Below are 23,492 nucleotides of genomic sequence, written 5' to 3' on the forward strand. Positions count from 1 at the left end.
TTAACTACGTAATGCTCGTCTTGTACATAAATTGCTGTAAATAGAAAACCTTATACATAATTCTGTCATATTAAAAGTTCATGATATCCCAGTATTGTGGGAGTGAGCGTTGAATGCCTCTTTAAAATCCGAATTCTAAACTTCTCTATATCCATTACCAAAACGATCTATTAAACATTATCACAGGCTTTTCACGCTCCTAACCCTGGGGGTTATTAAATCATCGCACCATTCCAATGAATATTATAAGAAATTTTCTAACACCTTATAATTTAAGTTAAACGAACTCTGTTCTGATTACACTAGAGATATTTTCAACTTATCAATACTCATCATTGTAATTAATCTTTCGTATTTAATAAATTTCGTATATAATTCAACACTGTAAATTTAAACTTTTAAATAGTCTATCGTATATTTTTATCGCATTAAATAGAAGGTTGCTTACAACTTGTGGTCGGGGTTTCGACAAGGCGCAACTTTAGGGCCAATGTTGATTTTCATTTACGTCGATGAAACAAAGTGTATCTCGTTTCCAAAAGGGGGTTATTAGATGTCTGAAGGGCGGTGGTCGCCTAGCAGTCGTGCGGCCACCTTGAAGGGTGGCCGGCTACGGATCACATGACGCAACAACTCTTTGCTCGTCCCTTCAGCTCGGCTTTCAAGTCGCGCTTGCTCTTACTGCGTCCCACTTGCTTCTGGAAAAAATAAATCACTTAAGAAAACTTTTATATTAAAACTACTCGTAACTTGACCGTTTGGCTCAATTTCCTTTGTAGTTACAGCTGTTACCTTTGGCGCAACGGTTACAGACATGGATTGTACTTGTTGCGCTGGCGGTTGCTGGTTCGATCCCCGCAACGACTAACATTTGTATTGGCCATACATGTGTTTGCCGTTGTCTGGGTGTTTGTGCAGTCCTTGTGGGTCTCCCCACCGTGCTTCGGAGAGCACGTTAAGCTTCCGGTTGTTATCATGTACACCTGATAGCGATCGCTACTCATAGTAGGGAATATATCCACCAACCTGCATTGGAGCAGCGTGGTGGATTAAGCTCTGATCCTTCTCCTACACGGGGAAAGAGGCCTATGCCCAGTAGTGGGATATTACAGGCTGAAGCGTAATATATATTAATACATAATATTAAAATAATATGTTACAACCTAATTTTAATTTTACATCTAATCAATAATATTTCAAAAAATAAAATACCAAGATTTTGTTGATTATTTACGCTGGGCCGTGCCAACAAACTATTTAGCTTTGGATTTAAAGCAATTTACATTCATTAGTGTGCATAAGTAGAGTCAATAAAATGATTAAGTGTATGTACATTACCTGTTGTTTTATTTGTTGTTTGTTTAGTTTTCCCAGAGCTGCTAACGCTGCCACTTCGAAGGCATCTTTTACGCCTTTGCTGGATGCACGTGCTGATGTTTCCACATATGTTGTCGCTCCTAATTGTCTAGCTACTGATAAAGCCTGATGATAAAAAATTAACATGTTGTAACTTGATTTAGTTATATAAAAGAAAATTGAAATTAAATTTCCGTAAAATTTAAAATATAAAATCTATAACGGTATAATTTATTTTTACATAGAGTATTTTTCATTGAAAAAAAAAACAAGTAAATACGAAAGATAAAGTTATTCATATGAAATATCAGTATGAACAGAAGAGGTTACTTCTGAAAATGAATTTAATTGTTGTTGTAATTTTAACTTGATTGAATTTTTTACTTTCAATGTTGTTTTAGCTCGACAAGACCTCGAATTAATTGAAATAATTGTACAACGACCCAAATTGCTTGGTGCCAATTGTCTCGTAGAATATCATTCGAATGACATTCAGACTATTTCATCAATGAAATGTTTGCGGCCGTTAGTAATAGAGTCTATTCCGCATAAATAATATTCGGGGAATATACCAATTGGTTTTAATGATTGCTTGGACGTACCAAAAGAAAACATTTGGAATAAAATAAAAAATAAATAATTGTGTTTGCTCGCAAACGAAAAAAAACCGACTTCAATTACATCGACGAGTAATACAACGTAGATCGACGCAAAAATAGTCAAGTAACTACGCGTTATCAAAGATTACTCAAAAAGTAGTAATCAGATCTCAATAAAATTTATATCTGGCCACATGACAAACATCAGCTATCGATTAAATTAAAAATTATCAAAATCGGTACACCCAGTAAAAAGTTATTGCGGATTTTCAAGAAGTTCCCTCGATTTCTCTGGGATCCCATCATCAGATCCTGGTTTCCTTATCATGGTACTAAATTTGGGATATCTCCTTTCCAACAAAAAAAGAATTATTCAAATCGGTACATTCAGTAGAAAGTTATGCGGTATAATACAACGTAGGTCGACAAAAAAAGCGTCAAGTAAAAACGCATTATTAGATATAACTCGAAAAGTAGTTGTTAGATCTCAAATAAATTTAAATGGGACCAATTGGCACACACCACCTTTCGATTAAAATAAAATTTGTCGAAATCGGTCCACACGGTCAAAAGTTCTGATGTAACATACATAAAAAAAAAAAATACAGTCGAATTGAGAACCTCCTCCTTTTTTGGAAGTCGGTTAAAAAATACTTTTAATTGCACTAGCTCAAACTGAAAATATAATCTATTCGAGTAGTTATGTTATACACTAGCTGTGCCCACGTCTTCGCCCGTGTGGAATTTAACAGAAAATATATTTTTCAGTTCGTAGAGTTATTAAGTAAATAAAATTTTAAAAGAAAAGTAGCAAAGTTACTCCTTATTATATTAGCTATCTGTCAGTGGAAGTCCCGTCAAAATCGGTCCAGCCTTTACAGAGATTAGTTGTAACAAACAGACAGACAGACAGGCAGATAGACAAAAATTTGTAAAAAATGTTTTTTTGGTATAAGTACCGTGTATACATTCATATGCATATAGTTAAAAGCGGTAGTTTTAATAATACAAACAGCACTCCAATTTTATTTATTTGTATAGATGTATAGATTAAATTGTTACTTTACAATTATTTTACATTAGTTCTGTATAGTAAGTATATGTATTTTATTGTTACGAACCTCTTCGCTGGTGACTGGATGTGTTCTTAGCTTTGACAGCATTGTGAGCGTTTCCTTATCGTGTCTGAGGTCGGCTTTACAACCGCAGAGTAACACCGGTGCTGAGCCGCCGTGTGTGCGAACTTCTCTGTACCACTAACAGAAAAAAAATTCAAATGTGAATATATTATCTATGATAATAGTAAAAAAGTCGCAAAAAAAGCTAAAAATATTGAAATATTTCCATTATGTCTCGCATAAATTTCGCAATGCTAAATCTAAGAAAATAATGAAAAGAATAATGTAAATTGCAATTTGCGACATTACTCTCTGGACATATTTTCTAGCTCTTTTTAGCTAAATTACCACTTAGTCCAATTAAGGGATATTTTAAAATATACATTACCTAAATTGTTTTTTTAGTATTTATGTAATTTTTTTTCGTTTATTGATACATTTTTACATTTAAATTCTATTTGATATTCAGTTTATTTAACAACATTTTGATATTTATTTTTACTATGAAAAATGAAGACGTTAAAGATTTATAGTTACAAAATAAAAAGACAAAATAAAAGTTGCAAATTAATCTTTCTTCCCTGTTGAAAGAGGTTGTAACGGTCGATGCACAAATAAAAAGAAAATACAGAACATTTCCAACAGTTATAATTCTCGGACCTACAGAAACGCGAAAGTTTTCATCCAAAGCATTTCCTGACCAGACGCGTATTCCAGTAATAAATAATCGTTATAAAAATATAATAAGTTCCTAACTAACAAAACTTTAATTTTATTGGTCAAGATTTAAAATCTTTTCGAAGAGTTTCATAAGTTAATGGGTGATTCGGTAAGTTCCGTTTTATTGCTAACTCTCGGAATAATGACAAACATTCAGCAAAATGACTTAACTCTAAAGTAATAACGTTTGTTATTTTAATAGTTTTAGATGCTTGGTCATAAAGATTGGGTTTGGTGGCGATAGTTTAGTAGTTCTATCAGAAACAAATGAATCAGAACGAGTTAACTTAAGTGAAGTTATGTCGTACTTGATTTTTATGTACTAAACTAAAACATTGTTGTCATTGTTGTCATTGTTGAGCAAAGACCTTCGTCTGTACGAGAAGTGCATAAAAATCTTTGTTGGTTAACGTGTTTATATGAACAATTCTTCGTGATACTACTCATCCTGCGCTGTATAATACGAGAAAATTAGTACGTACTTAATTAGTAAGATTTAGTACATAATGCTTATAGCTTATTTTTCTTAAACATACACATACACATATGGTAGTTCTATAAATATCAAAGTATAGCGATGAGTGAAAGACTGAAAGGCTCTTAAAAGTAAAGTGGGCAGTAATTTAGTATAGAATTTAATTTTATTAACTTAACTCTTCACCTGTTTGTACAGCAAACGCACATTATTTGGGACAATTTGTATTTTACCTGATTATTAGTTCTGTGTATATATAGTATTTGCACATCATTATCATTGCTTCATTTCAATAAATTTAAGAAAAAAAAAAACACAAAATAAGTATTCTAAAGATATGCAAACTCTTTCTTACCTTAGCGGCTGCATTGTTTAAGCTCTCTGGTTCGGCTATATTGAAACATAACATGAAGATTTTCGCGTCCTGGTAAGCTAGTGGCCTGACCGTATCGTACGCTGTTGTTCCTGGGAAGAAAGAAAAACATACCTTTATTAACATTGCGAAAAGATATCGCTATATCTACATATATACTTCATAATAATTTTGGGTTATAGGTATTTCTTTTATTATTTGAATGCGGTACGTAATGAAGATTAAATATTATAGACAAGGTCAATTCAATATCATGTTACGACTCTCTGAAGTAATTAGACTAGTATGCCATAACCGTTGATAATCCTGTACTACTGAAATTAAAAGCAGGCAGAACCATATATCCGTATAGGATAGGTCCGTACTCTTTACTAAATTCGTAAGATACATCCATAGTAACCAGACAATCCGCAGTGATTAACGTGGTCGAGTAAGCTCCGATCATTCTCCTACACGGAGAAAGATGCCCAGTAGTGGGATATTACAGGCTGAAGCGATGAGTAACGATCGCTTTCTTATGTCTATAATAATGACCAGGAACGTCATTTTAACATGTTATCCGAGACACAGTGGGAAGATTCACAAGGACAGACGTCCGATTCGAAAAGAAATATTTATTTTTATTTTTTATTTTATTTTTATTTTATTTATTTCAATCACAACTTAAAACTATCATAACAGATACTACCCAATTCGATAGTGAAGCACACATAAATTAACTTAAATAACAAATAACATATAACGCCATCCTTGTTAATTCATTCAGTGTACACGTAAAATTATCCGTCTCCTCTGCTACAAGGTTGAGATTGCGAAGCGATATTTGAACAATATTTGTGAAAATAAAATTTTCAATCTCACTTATTGGGATGTTATAGGCTGTATCGTCATCGATAGCCATTGCATATTATAAGATAATAATTATGGACCATCTCTTCAATAGTATGGAATATTATCATTTCTGCGAAGCGAAAAATACATTTTGGTTATCCCTATTACGTAATAGGTTAGTAAATACTTAACTAACAAACAAATCAAAACACAATGTCATACTGTACTTTTTGGTATATTTTTCTTTAGTCTGTAAAAGTTAGGATTTTGTTTTAGCTCAAACTTGTTTTTATTTTAGAATATGACTATGTATTAGTTGAGTTCTTAATCAATTTCAATATTGATAAATGAAGTATTTGCAGGAATATTACAAGCACAGCTCTTCTGTATCGTTAAAATTAATTGTTGCGGAGTATCTAAACATATACAAACCTTTTTATATCAGAATCATCAAACCTCATTTCACGTTTTTATATATTAAAAAAAAAAATTTTTTTTTTGATAGATGTCATAAATTTGTATTTTTAATTCTTCTTTATAATTTATGTTTTACAATTTATTCATTCGATTATGTATATATTTTGCTACCTGCACGTTGTTTTTGTTAAATAGCTTCATTTGCAAAATTGATATATATATTTTTTTGCTAACAGAATATAAAAATTATTTGATGCAATTATAAATGTAACATTCATGTATATTATTAATAGTTTTAACTTCCTGTTTGTCATTACCGTTTGTGTAAACGGTACGGTGTACATTTTTCCCAAGTCCCGTGAGAAATTCCGTTCGTGACCCAATAATATAGTTGGAAATAACTGTTTCAGAGAGAACTGGTTGTAAGACTTTTATATAAGGACTTATATTTTTAAATAAACTTATTAAATTAAGATTTGATTAAGTATTTGTAGATAAATAATTAAGATTAATAAGAATATTGAAAACGAAAAAAACAACATTTAATTATTTTTTTGGGTTTTCCGAGACCTTTTTTAGCTTTAAGTATTTTCTTTTTATATTTCTAGTATAAAAAATTAAATTAAATTAGAATAAAAAAAATTACTATTTATTAAAAAAAAAGAAATAAAAATAAAAAAACGGGGAAAATAAAAATAAAAACTTGCCGAAACCCGGGATTGAACCGGGGACCTTTAGATCTTCAGTCTAACGCTCTCCCAACTGAGCTATTAAAAACTTGCCGAAACCCGGGATTGAACCGGGGACCTTTAGATCTTCAGTCTAACGCTCTCCCAACTGAGCTATTTCGGCTACGTGTAATTCTGTTGAAATTACGCTACATATTTATTGTGTAATTTACAATTAAGTAAATAAATATGCCTATGTGTATAAAAATCAAAACATAAGCAAAAATTGCAATAGTTTTAGCCAAGAGTGCATTTTTGTATAATTAGTTGTATGTACATATTTTTACTTAGGTACACGTCAAAAATTTTTTTTCATAGTACCTATATATAATTATATATACATTTTAAAGTGCAGTGGAGTGTTAAACTAATTTAGCTAACCCATTTCAAAAAAGGAGGAGGTTCTCAATTCGACTGTATTTTTAACAGACTACCAAAGAAAAAAAAATAATCGACAGGTGGTGCGGTGCTTATGATGTAGTGCCATTATAATTTAATCGAGATCTGACGATTATCTACTTTTTGGGTTTTCTTTAATAGTGCATATCTACTTGACTATTTTCGTCTACTTATGTTGTATTACTTGCTGATGTAATTGAAATAGATTTTTTTTCGTTTGCGAGCAAACAACTATTTATAAAGCACTCCAAAAGTATATTTAAGTACATTATTTATACATAAGAAATATGAATATTATGTTTCCAATGTTTCAAACTTACGCCTTAAGACTCCGGGCTTATCTCACAAAAGATAAGACCGTGAATTCAAAATAATGTTATTTTTGGAGATGTTTATTTTAGACGTTACGTGTTACGGATTAATATATTAATATTTACATAAATGGCGTAACAAAATACCTAAAAGTAGAAACACAAAATAATTTTCGTAACAACTTAATCATTTTCGTTTCAAATAATTATCAAAACAATTCATCATGTTGTAGTTGTGTGGAGGCGTGGGAAAATGAACGGTTGCGAGGCAACAAGGCACCTTCATTAGATGTCGTCATCTAAGTGCGTAATATTGGAGGGTACTTTGAGAAATTACTATTTGGAACAGAAGGTAATTATTGGAGGGTACTTTGAGAAATTACTATAAGGAACAGAAGGTAATAAACTAAGTATAATATACAAGCTGTAGAACTTGACTTGATAAAAAAATGTTTAATCCGTTTGTTAGAATTTTTTTTTATTCTCTTTAATAATATAGTATTATTAGCACGGAAACAATAAAAAGCAACAAGGCGGGCGTACAAAGCGTTTTACTCCATTTTAATATTTTAACACATATTTTATGGGGCTGTGGTGAGAACAATGGTAAAATATCTTTGTAGTTGACATCCCCTTTAAGTTTTTCTTTTTTCTTTAAAACCGTCGTAGCTCTTTATAGTGTATAAAAAAATTATAACTTACTACCGTTTCAAATCCAACCTAAGATAGATGTTCCAATGAACTTACGGTAAACGGATAACCGAATCTCAGAAATGAATAATTGTGTTTGCTCAGAAACGACAAAATTGGCTTCAATTTGTATCGGCAGGTAATTTAACGTACATGGCCAAAAAAATAAACAAATACACATTACCTTACCTTACCTTACTCATAAAGTATTTAACAGATCAAATTTTGAATGGAACCACACGCCTAACACTAGCTTTCAAAAAAAAAGACAAAAATATTTACACCCAATTATGAGGTAGCACAAAAATAATAGCGTCGGACTGAGAACCTCGAACTCCTTTTTTAAATTTGTTAAATAGGAGCTATAAGCAATTTTAAAATATTTTTTCTTTTATCAATAGATGGCGCTGATGTCATTTCATTGTGATGTCGATTCGGGCTACATAATTATAAAGTATTACTTAACTTGCTTGGGTTCTTAGGAATATTATGTTCTTTGAGTTGAAATACGAGAATTATAATTATATTAAGTGTTGATGTTTTGTTTTTTAACGAACTTCAAAAAAGCAACTATATATAAAACTAAAATAATTAATTAAATTTAATTAAATAACAAATCGCCATTTAAAAAAGCTATACTGAACTGTAAAAAAGTAAAGCGATAGCATACATGTAAAGCACATTAATATACGCTTCAGTCTGTAATATCCCACTACTGGGCATAGGCCTCTTTCCCCACGTAAGAGAAGGACCAGAGCTTAATTCACCACGCTGCTCCAATGCGGGTTGGCGGATATATTCCCGACTATGAGTAACGATCGCTATCAGGTGTACATGATAACAACCGGGACCGACGGCTTAACGTGCTCTCCGAGGCACGGTGGGGAGACCCACAAGGACTGCACAAACACCCAGACCACGGCAAACACCTGCATGGCCAATCAAATATTTGTCATGTGCGGGGATCGAACCCGCAACCGCCAGCGCAACAGGTACAATCCATGGCTGTGATCGTTGCGCCAACGCGGTTGCACATTAATATATTTAATGGGAATTAATTAATTTTTTTTAGTAAAAAAATAACGCATATTTTCAATATTAATTAAAATTTCATTTCATTCATAATAAAACACATATCAACGGTTTTCTGATTGGGACCACTGACCTATTTACTCATCGGTTACTATTGAATTTCATACGTGTATGATTAAAACATATATACTGTTAATTATAAATTCGATAAATCAATTTCATAACAAAATGGCGGGCACATATTTGTTATAAATTGTTTTTGTTAGCTAACTTAAGATTGATTTTCGTGTAATTACGTTAAACTTATAAAAAATAGAGTAAAATTAAAATAACGGGATGGGACTCACATATTAATGACCAAAATTTTTAAATATTTTTTTATTTGCGTGTGTTTTTTTTTTTAATTTAATGTGAAACAACACTATTCTGACACTCTTAGAAGCATGAATCCAAATGAGATACCTTCTAATATTATAAATGTATAAGTTTTGTTTATATATGTGTAACTTTGTTTGTTACGCTTTCACGTGAAAACTACTTAACCGATCATCATGAAAGTTTGTACACATATTATTATAAGTATTGGAAGTAAAACTTTTTACTAAAAAAATTCATTGCAAGCGAAATCGTGTGTAAAAGCTAGTAATAAATAAATCATCATTTCAGCCTATCACAATCCACTGCCGGACATAGGCCTCCTCAAGTTTACGCCAAAAATGGCGTGAACCCATGTGTTCTGCCCGTCATCACGCTGGGCAGGCGGGTTGGTGACCGCAGGGCTGGATTATCGCACCGAAGACGCTGCTACCCGTCTTCGGCCTGTGTATTTCAAAGCCAGCACTTGGATGGTTATCCCGCCATCGGCCGGCTTTTTAAGTTCCAAGGTGGTAGTGGAAATGTATTATCCCTTAGTCGCCTCTTACGACACCTACGGGAAGAGAGGGGGTAACTATATTCTTTACTACCGTAGCCACTGAATAAATACTAAATACATATTTCAAAATCGAAATTACTTGATTGAAGTCGGATTCAAAAGTACATCTTCAGATGTACGTTTCAACGTCATTTAGCAAATGAAAATTATATTTGTTTTATTGAATTGATTAAAGTTATGAAGCTACAAAAAAATTCTGAAGATTATGAACGAAGTAATCGACAAGAAACTCTGAAATTTCTCTTAAAAAATTGTGTTTTATCGTAAGTTTAGTTAATTTATTTGCCTAAAACACGGCGCTACTAAATCCTCACATCTTTACAAAAATACAAAACTTAAGAATCTATTACATATAAGGTCGATTATATAAATAAATTAAGCATTACGGAAGCTACATCTGGACCTCGCTTTTTCAATCACCGCTATATAAATATTTACGAAAATAGTTTGCTTTTACTCAATTCCGCATTCACGTGTTCCGTTTACCGGCCAGTGTTTATTATTTTGTGCAAGGAGGTCAATAAACTTGGACCTGGTTAACATTTACAGATTTTGATATGGTTTAAGATATCTGACGGGCTACGTTGGCGCAGTTTGTAGTGGCCCTGCTTTCCGGGTTCTGTGCCTGAGCCTGGGTGTGATATGTGTATTTAAAATTTCAATGTATATTTATAAAAAAAAAAAATATAATAATAATTTGCTTTTTAATAACAGTTGGTTGTTACCTGCAACACAAAGATTAAATTCCTTACCATTGGAACAGACGACCGTGTGTGTATGTTATAAGATATTTATTTATATATATAAAAAAACAAATATAAAATCTATACTTTGAATTAGAATAAAACAGCGAAGAGTTCAATTATATACATAAGCTTTGTAGCACGAAATTCAGTTTAAAGTAAGAAGCATTTAAGCCTACTGTAGCAAAAAGTCGCAGGATTAGCTGTTAGTACATTAATAAATGTGTCGTAAAATCAGAGATTTTAGATGATTATTACAGGGATTCATAGAAGAAACTTCATAAACTTTGTTGATGTCAGTCTGTGAGTGGATTTTATATTAGACCTTTCTGAGCAGAAGCAGAGACAGGTGTTTAAACAAAGTTAAAAACTTTTAAAGTTAATATCGTACATAGCAAATAGTCGTTTGTCAACGCATTACAATTTCAGCAATTTTAGCAGTTTCAGCGCTGCGTGTGTTTGCGAGATACCGACTGTTTTATGTACATGTGATACACCGTCCAACATTCTTGTTCTGCTTAAAAGTCAAATGTTCAAATAATGAGTTGGTAAGTAATACATAACAAACTGAGCTTCGCCGCGCATAAGACCAACGCGATGGTGCTCACTAAAAAGCTGAAATACGATACCCCCATAATCCATATGTCCGGCACCCGACTGAGGCTTGTAGATCAAATAAAACTGCTGGGGCTCATTTTGGACTCGAAGCTCACTTTCAACGCGCACGTATCCGCCGTATGCAAAAAAGCTGCGGACATTTATAAACAGCTTGCGCGCGCGGCGAGAGTAACTTGGGGTCTGAATGGAGAGATCGTACGGACCATATATGTGGCGGTAATAGAGCCCATCGTTCTGTACGCAGCGAGCGTATGGTCCTCTGCAGCAGAGAAGTTAACCATACGAAAGCAACTAAACTCCCTGCAGAGGGGATTTGCACTGAAAATGTGCAGGGCGTACAGAACGGTGTCGCTTACATCGGCACTAGTCCTCACAGGCTTACTCCCGTTAGACCTTCGCGTTCGAGAGGCGGCCTTACTTTTTGAGACAAAAAAAGGTTACAGCACGGACCTTCTTCCACCGGGAAGAGAACTGGAGCGCAGGGTGGGACCAATGCAAAACCCCCACCCTTCTCTACTCATGCCAACAGAGTACGAGCGCTTAGAGAGTCTGAACCCCGAAGTCCTTGAGGAACACAGCATCGTCGGACCTCTCATCTTTACCGACGGAAGCAAAATAGAGGGTAAAGTAGGAGCTGCCCTCACATGCTGGGATCAAGACAGGGAAGTAAGATACTCCACTTTCCGGTTAGAGCCGCACAACACTGTCTTTCAATCCGAGATGTACGCACTCTTCAGAGCAGTGGAAATGGCAAAAACCTCAAAGTCACGCTCCATCAACATCCTGAGCGACTCGAGGTCATCTTTAGATCTGATGAGGAGCCCCTCAGTAACTCACCCTCTGGCCGTGGAAATGAAGAGTCAAATCAGACAGCTCCGGGAGGAGAATAAGACAGTACGGTTCTTTTGGTTGAGGGCCCATGTTGGAACACCGGGCAATGAGAGAGCGGACGAACTAGCCAAAAGGGCGGCTTTAACGAAAAAGACGGCACCTGACTACGACAGAGTACCACTCTCGTATGTCAAAAGGCAGATACGGGAAGCGTCTGCCAGGGTGTGGCAAGACAGATACAATTCTTCGGAAACTGGCTCGGTCACGAAAATATTCTTACCGGATGTAAAGACCGCTCGCAGACTGGTAAGCAAATCGGCACCAACATCTGTCGACACACAAATTCTGACCGGCCACGGAGGATTTGCGGCGTATCTTCACAGATTCCACATCACTGACAGTCCTTCGTGCGTCTGCGACCCGAATTGTGAGGAGACAGTTCTGCATATTATACTGAGCTGCCCGAGGTTCAGTAAGGAAAGGCTGGATCTGGAACTCAAACTCCAGATTAAATTAGACCAGCCATCGCTCCATACCATCCTGGAGAGCGAGACTAGCAGAACGTCCTTCCTCACATTCGCGAGAAAGGCCGTCAATACAGCCGCAAAGAGGAACAGCACGCTTTCTCCACCACTGGCTTTAACACCTACGCAGAATGCCAACACCGTCGTTCTTACAACACACACTCAGACACACAACACACAAACACAAATAGAACAAAACCGTGTCCAACAAGTAACTCAGCAGGACAACATCACGGCTCCGCGGATGTCTCCTGGCCGCACCCTTCTGGGCCAAATAACTAGGACCATGTCTTCCTCACTGCAGAACCTGTTCAGGAATAGAGCCAACCAAAACGCACCTCCGCAACCGACTCAGAGCAGGATGACACAATCCTCGCCCAGTGAAGTGAACGGAAGTGGAGAAGTTGGTATTAGGACCAGATGCGTGGCTCTATTCATGGACAGCGAAACGGAGAGGATGGGGATAAGCTTCTGTCGCTCTGAAGAACGCAATCAGCTGGCGATTTCGCCGGGGCTCGCCTTACTGATAAACGGTAGCACCCAAAAGACAAGCATAAAGCGCACAAAAATCACAGCGCTAGCGCAAGAGCAGGAGGGCGACCCGACCTATCGTTTATTGCGGTTGAAAAACAAAGAGATCGCACTTTTCGAATGGGGAGAGACGTCCGCCTTCGCGCAGTCCAGCTTGTGGCTACAGCGCTTGGGCGAGATCCCCGGGGGAATCCCCGGAAGAATCAGTGTCGATTCGATGAGAGTCGGTTATGATAGAGGCAACGTATCGGATAGGTACGGTTGCCTAATGGCTTCTAAGAACAGTGAGGTCATTGTTTACGAAGACAGGGGGGAGGATCTTGGTTACTTAAGACCGAAATCCAAAACACCTTCATCCCCTGCATTGCCGACTGTCAGCGAACCCGCACCTAGTGGCTCGGAGCGCCTACAACAAAAGATCGAGAACCAGAAGGTTGAACAACGCAAAGCAAGGGCCGCACCTGAGTCTAAGCCGAGCTCGATGTCATTGGCGACCTTTATCCAGGCAACCATCTCCCCGAAACAAGGTAAGCTCCCGCATCACCCCTCTCCCAAAAAGGCTGGACAGGGAGAGCGACTATCGGGGACGCTGAGCGGGTTCACCAAAGACGACAGTCCGAGGCACCCGGAGGCGTCACTCGCCGCTCGAACTAGGGCCGATATGGGACAAGTAGAACCACCAAGACTTCGACCTGCGTCCACACCGTTTCAACATGCAGAGAACGCCCTAATCGAGTTCCTGGCCATAATAAAGGCAAACCGCGAGGTAAGCCTGGCCACCTGCAAAAAGATCATGCAGGCCTACCAGTACGATCACCAAAGGCTACTGGAGGTGGAACTCGAGGAAGCCGAAGCAGCCATATACAACAGCAAAACCCGACAAATACTCAAGGGCAAGATGTCGGGTAGGTATATGGCTGCATATAACACCACAGCAGGTTTTGTGAGCGCGGTCGAGTCTGAGGGGAGTGACGAGGAGTCTCAAACCTTCGACACACCTGAAGGGGACCCGGTGGTGGTAGTGGCCAGATGCACGAAAGTAATGCTGGGCGACCGGATGCTGCGGATGGCGAAAACCATCTCGGGCGACCGGGAAGCCGGTTTACCGTCCGTGACCTGGGGGCTACCATCGCTGGAGTGGATAAACGGTGTACCGGGATGCGGTAAGACAACTCGCATAGTCAGGGACTTCGATGAGGACACGGAGGTCGTGATTACGACCACAGTCGAGGCGGCCAAAGACCTAAAGGAAAAACTGGCGCACCGCTATGGCAACAAGGCCAAGCAAAAGGTGCGCACTATGGCATCCGTGCTGGTAAATGGTTTCCGTGAGGGCTCAAAAATCAAACGCCTAACGGTGGACGAAGCCCTCATGAACCATTTCGGAGCCATAGTAATGGCCGCCCGACTATCGGGAGCAGAGAAGGTAGTCCTCATTGGAGATATAAATCAGCTGCCGTACATCGACAGGGACAACCTGTTCGAAATGCGGTACCGCAGACCAAACCTGTTAACAACCATCTCATGTGAGTTGTCATGCACGCATCGTAACCCCAAAGACGTCGCCTTTGCCATCAGTGAGGTTTACAAGACCGTGTACAGCTCAAGCACAAAGATCCGATCTTTGCGAGTGGAGAGCCTCACGGGCGCGCGCATTCCTGTAGGAAGGGACCGGACCTTGTACCTGGTCTTTACGCAAGAGGAGAAGAGATTGCTGACTGACCAGGGATACGGGTCTGGTGAGGGATCGCGCGTCTTAACCATCCATGAGGCGCAGGGCCAGACCTATGAGGACGTCGTTGTCCTCCAGACGAAGACAAGGAGGCTCAAGATTCACGACAGCGTCTCGCACGCTGTAGTCGCGGTGACTAGGCATACCAACACCTGTGTCTATTACACCGACGACCGTGACGACGCAATTGGTCGCTTTGTGACGAAGGCAGCGGAAACTTCTGAAAAAGACATCCTCGAGCACAGCCTCAGGATGGCGATTCACCACAGGGATGCCGCCGTCATTGAGGGTGTGCTCGAAATGTTAAAATTGTAGCACACCTTACTTGTAGGAATAAATTGTATAAGGAAAAAACTTAGGAGTAAGAAAAAAAAAAAAAAAAATACTAATAATAACATAGGTTAAGTGTATATTGTAAGTAGGCCAAGTAGGCCATAAGTGTACATATACGTTAGCTAGACAATAAGTGTACATATATTATAGATAGCAAGTAAGTGTATATATAAACATAGATAATAATAATTATTATAATAGTGACAACAATAATTAAAGTAAGGCGTAATATAATTCTATGTCTTAAGTATGTCTAAAATGTAATGTTAATGTATGTCTAAAATTGATTAAGTTTAGCATAATTTTGGTCGGTGGACTCACGTCTGCATTAGGGATACTAAGATAGAATAATTAGGTCTCTTAGTGTAAGCTGCAGTAGTGTAACAAGTAAACGATCAGTAATAAAACTAAAAATCGGAATAACAAAAGCATGGGCACTTTAAGCCTGTGGACATAACTTTATTTAAAAAAAAAAAAAAAAAAAAATAATGAGTTGGTTCATAATTTTGTCACAATTTTGTTCAGAATTCATTATAATTATGAAACTTCATATTATACGAGTTTTTATGGATACGTGTAAATATATAATACTGAGACATGAGACGCTTCAGCCTGTAATATCCCACTGCTGGACATAGGCCTCTTTCCCCATGTAGGAGAAGGATCAGAGTTTAATACACCACGCTATTCCAATGCAGTTTAGCGGATATATTCCCTACTATGAGTAACGATCGCTATCAGGTGTACACGATAACAACCGGGACCGACGGCTTAACGTCCCTACCGAGGCACGGTGGGGTGACCCACGAGGACTGCAAAAACACCCAGTATACAAATGTTTGTCATATGCGGGGATCGAACCTGCAACCGCCAGAGCAACAGCCACAAAACCAGTACTGTGACCGTTGCGCCAACGCGTCGACAATAAAGATAAATGGAGACAACTGACAATAACTGACAAACGGTATGTAGATCAAATAGAATAAATGATTGTTAAGAAATTAGAATTCTTAGGCCACGAAATGCATTTATTTTATTTATATTTACCTGAAGTATCCCATACTGAGTAGTTCACTCTATAGTCGGCCACAGGGCTTGTGTATCCGTATTTTTCGAAACCGGTCGGTGTGTATGCCTGTAACAAAAAAAAAGTTGTTATATTTCTAAACACGTATGAATTATGCAAACACAGAACCTAAAAAAAAAAACAATCTCCAAGAGGAACAGTTAGGTACCTCTTATTTTTTTATACAATTAGCTTATAGTTATAGCTCCCTGATGGTAAGCGATTATCGTAGCCTATAGTTCCCTGCAACACGATAAGCATCGCAAGCGAGTTGCTGACTCTACCCCCAATTCCTCCCAGGAGCTCTGGTCACCTTACTCACTACAGGATCAAAACACTGCTTGAGAATATTTTTATTTATCTGTGATCATCTGTAAGGTCAAGCTGTTTACCCAGTCGGCCTGTAACCTATTTATTACTTTAGGTTGCATATGTATTATACATAAATACATATAGGTATAAAGCGACTATTTTAAAAATATTTTTAAGAGATTATAGCCTAGACATTTAAAGCATAGAAATTTTTTTGATGTTCGTTAAGTGTGTGTAATTCACATTATGACGAAATAAATATTATCATTTTTAATTTAATTGTATGATTTGTTGTCATAATAATTAGTTTAGTGGTAGAAAGTTACACGAATTTTTCTCATCTTTCTAGCTATCCTGCATGGTCTAGTGGGTAGGATACCTAGCTCTCATCCAAGAGGCTCGGGTTCGATTCAAGGATCGGGACACTTAATATTTTGCAATTTTTTATTGAATATGATGCTGTCGCTTCAAACATGTTCATAAATAAAACATCTTAATATACTAAAATAAAAGTTTTTTAATCGCTCTATTTATCATATTTTGTTTTTACAAAAAAAAGGTAGCGGCTTAAAATTGTTACACACATTTAGGTCAACACAACACACTCATTTGAGAAGGAAATGACTTTTTAAACAAAAAAAATATATATCTTGTAAAGAGTGTTCCCACACGCAGGTAGTTTATTTTTTGTACGACAAGTGTCCGCTTAACAGCTCAATGGATTTAACATTCTTTCTGGGAATTAGAACTTTTGAGACAATATGGTACGCTTTTTTTTTAACCTTATTAACCATAAATTTATTTTCAACCAGTACGATTATAATTATTAATTTTATTTTATATATTAATTTTACTTAATACAGGTAGCAACCAAATATACTTCCAGATCAGCATACAAAAGCATCCAAAGAACAGAAGTTTGAAGTAGAGAGCGGTTTCATCATCATTAAAGTTATTTCTAATATAGTTTTCATCCAGCGATCTCTGTTTAAAAGAGGCCAAGAGACCTATGTACATATTTTGTGCATAAAACATGATAATGATAAACATGGAATTTTAAGTATAAATCATAAAAAACTGTCATCTTAATATAAACATATCATTATAAAAAAATAATAATAGTAGTTTGATATATTTTAGTCTAATTCCATATTTGAATATGACGTTAAAGTGCTTAAGTAATCAGTAAACAAAAAATCTTCCAAAATATAAATCATTACACAGTACAAAAAAAACAACCTCCTGCTGTCTGTATGCTTAGATCTTTAAAACTACACAACGGATTTTGATGCGGTTTTCTTTAGTAAATAGAGGGATTTCAGAGGAATGTTATATGTACAATACATGCATAATATAGTAGGGGAACACTGATAGTTTTTGCAACCGTGCGAAGCTGGGGCGGGTCGCTAGTAAATTATATACCTATTATAAAGATCTAGGTATATCGCAATGGTAGACATTAAAATAATTATTATAATACGTAATATCCATATAAGGTTCAGTTGAAAATCAAAGTTAACGTTTGAAAATAAAGTTGAATTAAATTACAATTCTGGAACAATCGAGAAAACTTACTCACTGATATTATTTATGGACTATTATGGTAATTTAATATAAAATTTTTAAACATTTTTGAATATCATATCAAAAATTGACCGCTCCAGCGGGGTTCGAACCCGCGTCTCCGACTTGCCGTGTCGGCGCTCTAGCCAATTAAGCTATGGAACGATGCACCCGCTCGAGCGAAATTTTCGATATGATAATTTTTAATTTTCGGTTTAAGCGAACCGTGGCGCCGTCTATAGTGAGCTCTTTACAGAAACCCGTAACTATTCAAAGTTTCATATTACAATGAAAATCTTTGACAGGAGACGACACCGTGCTATTTTTAATATCTAAGATTTTTATTTTTGTGTTACCCACATTAGGAATTCTAAACATTTTTGAATATCATATCAAAAATTGACCGCTCCAGCGGGGTTCGAACCCGCGTCTCCGACTTGCCGTGTCGGCGCTCTAGCCAATTAAGCTATGGAACGATGCACCCGCTCGAGCGAAATTTTCGATATGATAATTTTTAATTTTCGGTTTAAGCGAACCGTGGCGCCGTCTATAGTGAGCTCTTTACAGAAACCCGTAACTATTCAAAGTTTCATATTACAATGAAAATCTTTGACAGGAGACGACACCGTGCTATTTTTAATATCTAAGATTTTTATTTTTGTGCTACCCACATTAGGAATTCTAAACATTTTTGAATATCATATCAAAAATTGACCGCTCCAGCGGGGTTCGAACCCGCGTCTCCGACTTGCCGTGTCGGCGCTCTAGCCAATTAAGCTATGGAACGATGCACCCGCTCGAGCGAAATTTTCGATATGATAATTTTTAATTTTCGGTTTAAGCGAACCGTGGCGCCGTCTATAGTGAGCTCTTTACAGAAACCCGTAACTATTCAAAGTTTCATATTACAATGAAAATCTTTGACAGGAGACGACACCGTGCTATTTTTAATATCTAAGATTTTTATTTTTGTGTTACCCACATTAGGAATTCTAAACATTTTTGAATATCATATCAAAAATTGACCGCTCCAGCGGGGTTCGAACCCGCGTCTCCGACTTGCCGTGTCGGCGCTCTAGCCAATTAAGCTATGGAACGATGCACCCGCTCGAGCGATGTCGGCAAGGCAAGTCGGAGACGCGGGTTCGAACCCCGCTGGAGCGGTCAATTTTTGATATGATATTCAAAAATGTTTAGAATTCCTAATGTGGGTAACACAAAAATAAAAATCTTAGATATTAAAAATAGCACGGTGTCGTCTCCTGTCAAAGATTTTCATTGTAATATGAAACTTTGAATAGTTACGGGTTTCTGTAAAGAGCTCACTATAGACGGCGCCACGGTTCGCTTAAACCGAAAATTAAAAATTATCATATCGAAAATTTCGCTCGAGCGGGTGCATCGTTCCATAGCTTAATTGGCTAGAGCGCCGACACGGCAAGTCGGAGACGCGGGTTCGAACCCCGCTGGAGCGGTCAATTTTTGATATGATATTCAAAAATGTTTAGAATTCCTAATGTGGGTAACACAAAAATAAAAATCTTAGATAATAAAATTTTTATTTGAGTAATTTAATTGAATCAAAATCCAATATACCAAAAATAATTTCGAGTTGTAATTTATTATAACTTCGGCGATAGGAAAAATTTCACTGACAGCTTTTTTTTTTATATACAACTAGGTCGGCAAAGAAGCGTACGGCATACCTGATGGTAAGCGGTTACCGTAGCTTATAAACGTCTGTAATACCAGCAGCATCGCAAGCGTGTTGCCGACGTTACTGATACACTTTTTGTTTTACGGTTCTTAATAAAATTGTTATTTTGTAAACCCCGATATTTCGTTACAGGTTACATAGTCACGAGTGATTGAAGAGCCATAACCTAAGGACCGATAAATTTTAAAAATGTTACTGATAGACTATCAAGAACTATGGCGCTTCGAATCGTGCCAAAACTTAAAATATAAAACAAATTACTTATAAATATGCCGTTTAACGTATAAATCATAATAGTAGGGAAGATTTTAAACTCTCACAGCCATTGACTGTGAGAGGGTAAAAACTCATATCAAAGTACTCAAAATCAAAAGTTACTATAATTCTAATGTGTGGTTACGGTTGTTGTTTGGTTGTGTGGTTAGGGCATCAAGGAATATAGCCACCCCCTCTTTTCTCGTGGGTGCCGTAAGAGGCCAATATGGGATAACACAGTTCCACTGCCACCTTGGAACTTAAAAAGCCGACCGATGGCGGGATAACCATCTAACTACTGGCTTTGAAATACGCAGGCCAAAGACGGGTAGCAGCGACACCTTCGACTTCTTCGGTGCGACAAAGCCAGCCCTGCGGTCACCACCCCGCCTGCTCAGCGTGATGACTATGGGCAAAACACATGAGTTCACGCCATTTTTGGCTCGAACTTGTGGAGGCCTATGTCCAGTAGTGGACTGCGATAGGCTGATGCAATGCGATACCCAGACTCAGGCGGGAATCGAACCCGCAACCAGCGGAGCAGAAAGCAGGGCCGCTACAAACTGCGCCAACGAGCTAGTCAAACTTTTTGGGTTCAAAAATTGAGAATAAAAATCTGATCCTATAGATTGAACCCCGCAATTGCTAGATCAAAATGCAAAAGTTGTAACAAATGCGCTAACCAGGAATGTATAATTAATATTAAAAAGTTGAGGTTTTATTGAAATTTCCCATTACACTTCAATGAAGCTCATCCGTAAATTGATTCATATTTCAACGCAGTGAATATCTTTACTGCTACGAATATGCATATATATGTATCACGTATGTCTATGTGTTCGTGTACTATCTTCAATGTGTGAGAATATGATTTTTAGTAAACAAAAATTTCTTTTAACTTTGGCACGGCTTATTTGGATTTAGTACTTTGTAAAAAGTCAAACGCGCACCTTGCATTAATCGGTAGGTATATATTTTCTATATCATTTGACTATATTGTCACACGTTTCAGTCTGTAACATCCCATTGGTCTCTTTCTCAATTTAGAAGATGAATTTGAGCTTAACCCACCACGCTGTTCCACTGCAAGTTGGCGGATATGTTCCCTACAATGAGTAACGATCGCTATCAGGTATTTATGATAACAACTGGGAACGACGGATTAACGCGCTCTCCGAGGCACGGTGGGTACACCCACAAGGACAGACATAATAATATAAATATAAGAGAAATTTGTAAATCCAAATATCTATTCCGAGCGGGAAACGTACCCGCAAACCCCTGTTGCTTAAACGCACGCACACGCACCACTACACCAGAGCAGGTGTATGACCCCATTGTCATTGCTTCAAGTTATGTTTTTGTAAATTTCTTTCTACTAATGACTACCAATATTTGTATTATCTCACTTACTATTTACTACTATTATCCTCCTTTATTTTTGTATCCTATAGAAACGTGTAACATTAAGAGCATCACAAGCGGTTGGCCGAACCCACTCCCCTCCATGTACTCTGTCTTCCTTATCAAAGGAACATATTGTTTAAGAGCAAAATGTTTTCTACTATGCCCTACCTCACTAAATAATATTATTTACTTATGAAAAAAAAACCGAAATATGTTTATATAATATAAGGTACACTTCATTACAAACTTGTTAGCCGACCTAGTTGTATGAAAACAAAATTAACCATAGTACTAATTTAATTAAAGAACCACACGAAGGAGCAAAGTCGCTAAATAAATAGTAATAACTGCAAGAGATAATCTAAATATAAATAGATTAAAATAGATATGCTAGATACAAGAATTGACCTAATTGTATCCATGTGCGATTATTTGTTATAAGCTCTGTGTGTGGTTTCTAATAGAAAAATAGTTTACGCGTTAGTTCTTGCTACGCTTAGTATGTTTTTAGCTATTTTAAACCGATTTATACTCGTTAAATCGAGGAGGTTCTTAATTCGAATATATTTTTTGTATATTACCTCATAGCGTCATAACTCTTTGCTAGGTGGTGCGATTTTGAGGATTCTTTTTTTAAATCGAAAGCTAATGCTTGTCATCTCATCTATAATATATTTTTTTTCTTGTTGGTATTTTTTAAATGTATTTTTAATATAATCAATGAGACCTACATTCAACCATAATATACGATCATCGTATTGTTGATTACTAACGAAGAATTTTTATTAATTAACTATTTTTGTAAAGCGAGTTATAGTTTTTGAAATCAATTTGTGTAGAAATATTTTGTATTTAATATTACTTTACAACTTTTGAAGTCTTGTGTATATTTTTTTTTTCTAAAAAAAGAAGCGGCGCTTTTGAAAGATTGAAATACAGCGACGTATTTTAGTGAAGTCCTGAGTGCACTAATTAGTAAGTTTTGTGTAACGAAAGTATCCGTTCCACTAATTAGGTGTAATTATCACAATGACACCATTACAAAGACATGTGATATTTTATGTAACGAAAAACGTAAAAGACGCCGCAAGAACACGCAACATAATTATGTGTAATTTAAGTTATTTTACGCATGACATTTTACAGAAAAAAAATACGTGATACAGAAGAGGCTAAAATATTTTTTATTTATAATATTTAATAAGTGCAGAATATTGGTACATAAGCTTAATTCGTAATTTATTTTTTGTTACCCACACATGAGGGATTCTAAACATTTTTTTAACACCATATTAAAGATCGCCCGTTCCATAATCGTTTGATATGATGTTAAAAAATGTTAAAAAAATATATGTATACTTAATTATTTTATTTATTATTTATAATTAAAACAATTATAAAAAAAATACTTTTTTATTATTATTATTAATTTATTACTTATTTTACTTAGTAAAAAAAACAAGATGGAAAGTTCATATCGATTAAAAAGGTTAAAAAAAAAATCAAAGTAAAAAAAATACAAAAACATTTTTTTCCAAATATTGATCAATATAACGTTACTTATATCATAGCAAAATGTAGCTGTTTGTGTACACACACCCACACATATAGATACACACACAAACGCGTACACACACACATGCACAGACATGTACGTATTTCGTGTACCTATTAAATAATTTAATTCCCAATCTGTTTTACCAGACGTACTCAGATTGGTTCATATAAAAATCTATTTCTTTCTTTATATTTATATTGTCAGTCACATCTTAATATTTTATAATCTATATACCTATTACGATTTGAAAAATACTTTTCAGATTATATTGGTATTAATTCTAGAGACCATCCATAGACAAACTTCAAAAAAATCCTCT

The 23,492-nt window shown here is 36.3% G+C and overlaps 1 protein-coding gene and 1 non-coding gene across 2 annotated transcripts in view; both read right to left on the minus strand.

The window, feature by feature from the left end:
* Positions 1-617: 617 nt before the first annotated feature.
* The window catches only part of LOC123660426 (GTP-binding protein rho1-like), a 41,776-nt gene continuing 18,901 nt past the window's right edge, over positions 618-23,492 (minus strand). Inside the window, exons 2-6 of the mRNA XM_045595511.1 lie at positions 16,343-16,430; positions 4,624-4,733; positions 3,077-3,211; positions 1,339-1,482; positions 618-698 (exon numbers count right to left, since the gene is read on the minus strand). Coding sequence (XP_045451467.1) covers positions 618-698; positions 1,339-1,482; positions 3,077-3,211; positions 4,624-4,733; positions 16,343-16,430 — 558 coding nt within the window. The remainder of the gene's footprint in view (positions 699-1,338; positions 1,483-3,076; positions 3,212-4,623; positions 4,734-16,342; positions 16,431-23,492) is intronic.
* Positions 6,669-6,741, minus strand: Trnaf-gaa. The gene has a single exon. It is a non-coding gene; the product is annotated as a tRNA-Phe (tRNA).

Source organism: Melitaea cinxia, chromosome 15, assembly GCF_905220565.1.
Source record: "Melitaea cinxia chromosome 15, ilMelCinx1.1, whole genome shotgun sequence".
NCBI lineage: Eukaryota > Metazoa > Arthropoda > Insecta > Lepidoptera > Nymphalidae > Melitaea > Melitaea cinxia.